Source organism: Molossus molossus, unplaced genomic scaffold (assembly GCF_014108415.1).
Source record: "Molossus molossus isolate mMolMol1 unplaced genomic scaffold, mMolMol1.p scaffold_m16_p_4, whole genome shotgun sequence".
Classification (NCBI taxonomy): Eukaryota; Metazoa; Chordata; class Mammalia; order Chiroptera; family Molossidae; genus Molossus; species Molossus molossus.
The window spans coordinates 55,589,507-55,595,506 of record NW_023425377.1 but is presented as its reverse complement, the minus strand read 5'-3'; the positions used below and the strand labels follow the sequence as shown (position 1 = coordinate 55,595,506).

The 6,000-nt window shown below is 46.0% G+C and overlaps 1 protein-coding gene across 1 annotated transcript in view; it reads right to left on the bottom strand.

Moving 5' to 3' along the window:
* Positions 1 to 2,986: 2,986 nt before the first annotated feature.
* Positions 2,987 to 6,000, bottom strand: part of ADAMTS2 (ADAM metallopeptidase with thrombospondin type 1 motif 2) — a 382,685-nt gene continuing 379,671 nt past the window's right edge. Inside the window, exon 22 of the mRNA XM_036240254.1 lies at positions 2,987 to 3,438. Within this exon, the coding sequence (XP_036096147.1) occupies positions 2,987 to 3,438 (452 nt within the window). The remainder of the gene's footprint in view (positions 3,439 to 6,000) is intronic.

The following is a 6,000-nucleotide window of genomic DNA, read 5'->3' as shown; positions in this document are numbered from 1 at the left end:
TAGGCTTCCCTATTTAGCACCATTTATATACTCCAAACAAAGAAACAAACAAGCAAAAACCCTTAAAATACAAATGAAATGCTTAAATGTGAAATTCCATGGGGTTTTCAAGAGCAGTATATCAGAGAGCCAGGTCCCAAAACTAGTACAAGTCTCCCTGTGAACATCAAGTGACCCTCAGGTCCTTCATCTGATTTTTTTATAACCATGGACAGAGGGCATCTGAATCGCACTGTGTTAAGAAACCTCAGCTAGAATAGCTGTTTGGCCTTCCCTAAGAGCTCTGAACACATGGATGGACACTGGTTCTGGAAGCTCAGGACTGTTGCTAAGTCTGCTCTCAAATTGTCCCAAGCTCAGTGGAGATTTCTCATAGATGGGTGAACACTGAGTTTCTTGGACAGAGAGACCTTTGAGTGCTGTCTAGTTCTGGAGAGCTCTGGATATATGGTCCAAGGCACTGAGTATGGCATGTGAGGCAACAGCCATGCTGCCCTACAGCTTCCAGAGAACATCTCTCCCTCTCTAGCAAGACAGATACCCTGGCAATGTCCCACCTGGAGCCTCTCTCCAAATACTTCTAGCCCCAAGATATGCAGCCCTGCTTTGCCAGGATCTGGGAGTGGAGTGTTTCCATTTTGAGGCCCCCAGGATGAGTAAGTTGAGTAGTACTCCCTGGCCAGGGTTAGTCACCGGAAACTTCCTTTGCATTCTAGGAGAGACCCATGCAAGAACTGCCCAGTCTTTAAGGCCATGAATCATACCAGCTCCAGGGGTTCTACCAATGAGAGAAAGAAGGGGGACCCATTTCCTAATTATATGAAAAGAATTACAAAAGTACTTTATGCCATATCCTACTAAAGAAGAAGTGATACTGTGAGAGATGTTCAAAATGTTTTCTCCAGTTTTGTTCTTAGGGATCAGCAAACTCCTTTAGATACTGGAATGTATATGAGTATGCATGGGACATGGTGGCAGAGGAAGGGGGCAGGCTGTGCCAGGGGATGTGAAGGCTAAGCGTCACCCAGCTGGATGGTTAAGCATCATCCCAGATATTGTTCTCACTATGTCCTACACCCATTCATTGTCCCTTAGACTATACACACAGACACTCCCACACACATGCACAGATTTACACAGACTTAGCACCTCAAAACTCAATATAAAGTAGTTGTCATGGTGTTATCTGGAACCTCAATATTTATGTCCTTATAATGGGGACTTAAACAAGAAAGATTTCTCAAGATCTATGACTGGCAAGAATAAAACAGCTCTAGAACTTTTGTGGATGTGAAAAGCCTAAGAATTATGTGTCAAGGTGGGTCCAACTAAGGAGCTAATGTGCCCCCAGGTCTTATAATTTGGGGAAATTTAATATTAATGCATGTTAATATCAATGCAGGGAGAAGTCAAAATTAACCATTGTTCTCCCATTCACCTCCACCCATTCCCTTATTTCTATCTCATTCACACCTTGCTCACAAAGCACCATTCTGCTAAAAGTAGAAATTGTTACTGTTTGGAATGAGCAAAAGATAAAGCAGGCTCTCCCCACCTCCTGCCCAATGCTTCCCATCAGAGGACAAATCTTGCGGTTCCCTGCTGAAACTTCTAAGGGATGAAAGGGGACAGGGCTGGGCATTGGGAGGCTCCATAGGGCAAGCCTATCTCTCACAAGTGAGGCTGGTGTTCAGAAGGAAACCCAAGCCCACAAAGCCCCATCATAGTTCCCTTGGGCATGACCACCCTGGTTGGCAGCACTCTCACCCCTCTGGGAAAGTCAGGGCCTTGACCACTCACTGGACTTCCCAGTACAGCACATGTCTCTCATCCTTCCCATGCACTTAGGTAAGGAAAGAGACTCTCTGGGGAGCTGTAGGGCTGAGGCCAGGCTGGTCAGAGGGGACAAGCAAGGACAGGGATCATGGAGAGAAGAGAGACTTGGGAGAGCACTGCACTGGCTTCTCCTCCCACAGAAAATGTGACCTACTATTTAGATCAATCTTCAAGACCCAGTTATAGGATTCCTGGTACTTTCCCGGGAAGAAATGGGCAACTTCACAGCTCAGACATACTGAGATATTCAAGCACAGCTGGTTAGCACCAAATGGGTCAGATGGCTTCTACTAAGTCCTTAATTGGCAAGGTTGTATCAGGCCAAGCCTCAAGACCAGAGACTTCAGCCTGGCGGCTCTAGACCCTAACAGACTCCCAGATCTTCTTAAAAGATTTTGAGCTGATCTTTAAAGACTGAGAATTTTCACACAAAAATCAAATGCTAGTGAAAAAGCATGCTATCTGGCAGCAGGGCCCAGTTTTTACAGAGGTAGCAATGCTGAAGCTGACTGACTCATTGGTTCTCAGGTTGGTTCCTGTCCCCAGCTGGCTACCACATTCATCCTCACCACCTGCCTTGCCATTGAAGACACTGGGGTTCACAGCCTTTACTTCAATGTGCTCATCTTAGTGACTGGTCAGTTAGTAAATAAATCACCATTTCTTCTGAGAGTCCCCATGGGGTTTGTGTCTAGGCCTGAGGATTAGAAGGAAATGCCCTGTGTTTCCAGAATGGTTATCACCACTGAGGAAAAGAAGATCCCCAGTTAGTGCTCAGAAACTTGAGGTAAATGTTTTCTTTCTTCGAGTTAGTCCTCCTGCCCTCCCTCACTGATAAAGACAATAGAACTGCCATATTCCTCTCTACCCTATACCCAACCCCAGTTCAGGACTTAGAATATTCTGGGGCTGGGACACCCAAGTGTTCTCCTTGTTGCCACATGTTCACAACCACACACGCACACACACACGCACACACATGCACACACACACAGTTTTTATGCCATTCTCCCTTTGTTTCCTCAAAAACTTTTTGGACTCAGGAATTTTGACTTTATCTCCACTTCACAGGATTTGCCATCCCATGTAATATTTCTATAAGCAAGAAAAAAAAAAATGCTATTGATGCTACCTTTCCATTTTATTAGAACTATCCGAGCATCTCTTTCTTCCTCATCTCATCAATGAGCTCTTGGATTCTTTGGTTTCTGGTCTTCTCATATGGGCTCGGCCGTCGAGGGATTAGGTTGGGTGGCTGGACTTCATTGTCCAGGCCATTGATTTTGTAGGGCATATCAACAGCATTGGTTTCTGGGTGATTATTAGTAGCACTGGTGCTGGAGGCATTGAGAGGCACCTCCAGGGGTGTACCTGGCAGAGGCTGCTCCTCCATGACTAGAGTGGGGACTGGGAGGGTGGGCATGAGCTCTTCAATGTCATTATGCTTCCCAGGCAGTGGCTTTGCCCTGTCATCCATGTTAGTGAGGTTGTCATTCAGGTTACAGGACTTGCAGCACAGCTTATTGTAGCCTGGAATGGAGCAATAGCGAGACAAGACTTCCATTCTACAGAACATTGACTTGTCGCCTTGGCAGCGGCCCTCTGAAAGAGAAAAGTGGGACAAATAACCAAAGGACAAGATAAGAGAAACTTTGTGACCCCACAGGGAGCAGCTTGCTGCAGGTGGCATTTGAAAGAGCTCAAAGACAGTGCAGAGGCAAGCGAGCTCACACAGAAAGTCTGTGGTTTCCATATTATAGGAGCACTGGACTCCTGCCCTGGAATACAGCCACACAAGTTGTGAGCAATGTGATCCTCCTCCAAGAAGGCCCCAGCTGAGTCTAGATTTTTCACTGTCCCTCAGAGTTTGAGACAGAAGTGAGGCCTGTCTGTTCTTAGGGAGTTATTTCAAGCTCATTTTAAAGAACAGGACTTTGCTATCCCCGTGGTAACCCCAATGAAATTGGGTGGTAAAGTTTGACTCTAAAATAATCTATAATCATTAACTATAACAAAATTAAACCTAAAACCAGTCCCTAAAACCTGATAGAGCAAACCCCAGAGTCGTGGCTGTGGCCTTGCCACACTTCTCAATTTGTTCCCATTCTCACCAAACTCCCCAGATGATCTTTGTTTCTGAAAAGTGCCTAAAGGGAAGTTAAAAATTACCCAGACTTGTGTGGGCTTTCTTCTACTTGCTTCAATGTACCCAAGAGCCTTGTGTACTGCTCCATGTACCGCCCTCCCCCTGGCACCTGCTGCACTGAGCTTCGCGCCATTTCCCAAGCAAACTGCTCCATAACTTGATGCTTTCATATTGGCAAATCTTTCTGCCCAGTACATCCTTACTTTTCCTTTCTGCCCAGGACACTGGTCATCCACAATTTCGCTTCATAGAGAACCTGACTCCATGGAGGCCACGTTGTCTCTCTTTCCCCATATGGCTGCCTCCTCCCTAGCCTAGTTCCAACTCTGCAGCTACACTGAGTCAACCCATCCAACTCCTCTTGTTCTCACTCCCTCCTCACTCTCTGTGTTCTTCCCAAATTCCCATTCCTCTTCCCCTTTCTCCACCACTTCATTCCACATTCAACACAAAAATTGACATGATTTACAAAAATTCATTCAATATGAAAGAATGAGTCATATCACAGAGGTATTTGATCTTACGAATTCCTGATCACTAACCTCAATGGGTCCAACTCTGTCTACTTTGTTTCTCTGCTCAGACACTGCTCTTCATAGTAAGGATCCTAAACTTTCCCATACAAACCTCTGCTGTGACCTCCCTTCCCCTCAATCTCCTTAGTCAACCACATCTCCTATGGAAAGGGAGAAAAGAGGGGAGAAATGGCAGCCATAAATGGAAACCACACCTGCAGATTCACTCTGTGTACCAACATACAGCACTACCTGTATCCACACCTGAAGCTATGTTAGCCCGTGAAATCTTCCTGCCATAGCAGACAGGTGGGTCCCTCCATTCAGGACCCATGGTTCTGACATTCACCTGCTACCACTGCTTCAACATGTAATTTTCCCTACAGGCTGGTGACCAATTAGTTGGACACCAACCCGAATTCCCCAAGGTTTAGATTCATGGATACAACTTCCTACTAGACATCCCCTAACCCCAACAGTCCCTAAGCTGCATGAGAACCCACACATCCAGCCCAAGCCCATGGTCTCTGCTAGTACTATCTGCCTCAGAGAATGGCCTTTCAGGTGTACACCACATCCAATCATCTCCAAGTCCATCAGTATTTCCTCCTACACCCTCTTGGATATGTCCACACTCCCTTCTCTCTCACCTCCACACACCATGGCTGCACCATGGTAAGAGCTTCCTTTATGTCTGCATATCTACAATCAGAATGTTTTTCAACTGGAGATATGACCATGTCAGTGTCCTGAGTGAAGCCCCTACATTGCTACTCATTGTTTTCTGAGTGAAGACCTGTGCCCATCACCTCTTTGGCCTCACTCAGGCCTCAGACCTCCTGCTCTGTTTGGTGCTCCTTCTGGCCATACAGCCTTTGCACATACTGTGCCTCACTTCTGCTCCAGCTGCTCTCTTCTCATCCTCTAGGCTCAACTGAAACACATCTTCCTCAGACAAGCATCACTTAACCTCTCTTAGGAGGTTAAATCCCATGAGTGTGTGGTCTTCTGGTGCCATGGGTCTCCCCTCCCAGCACTTCATCCAAGTTGGCAAGTTCACATTTAATTGTCAGATAAAGTGACTAATGTATGACTTGTTCATTGTCCTGAAAGCTCCAAAGGGCAGAGCCCTGAGCTATAGTCGAATGCCCCCTCTATTCCCAGAGCCTAGAACAGTGAATGAAAGAATGCGTAAAGGTACAAATGTAAACAATATAAATTGGAAATCCAAAACAGGAAATTTATGCATTTTACCATAGCAGTGTTACAGGCAAGAACACACAGAGCTACTTACCACCAGAGGTGGAACTAATTTGGGCTCTGAGCTTCTAAGTGGCCAGAATAGGGAGGAAGCATGACTGGCTTCAGGACCCACAATGTGGAGATAAACACAGATTGACTATTTAAGATCAGCCCTGGTCTTCCTAACTTTGGTACTGAGCAATGGGCTCACAGTGGGAGGGAGAAAGGAAGACAAGCGGTTGAGGGCCAAGGGATGATTCC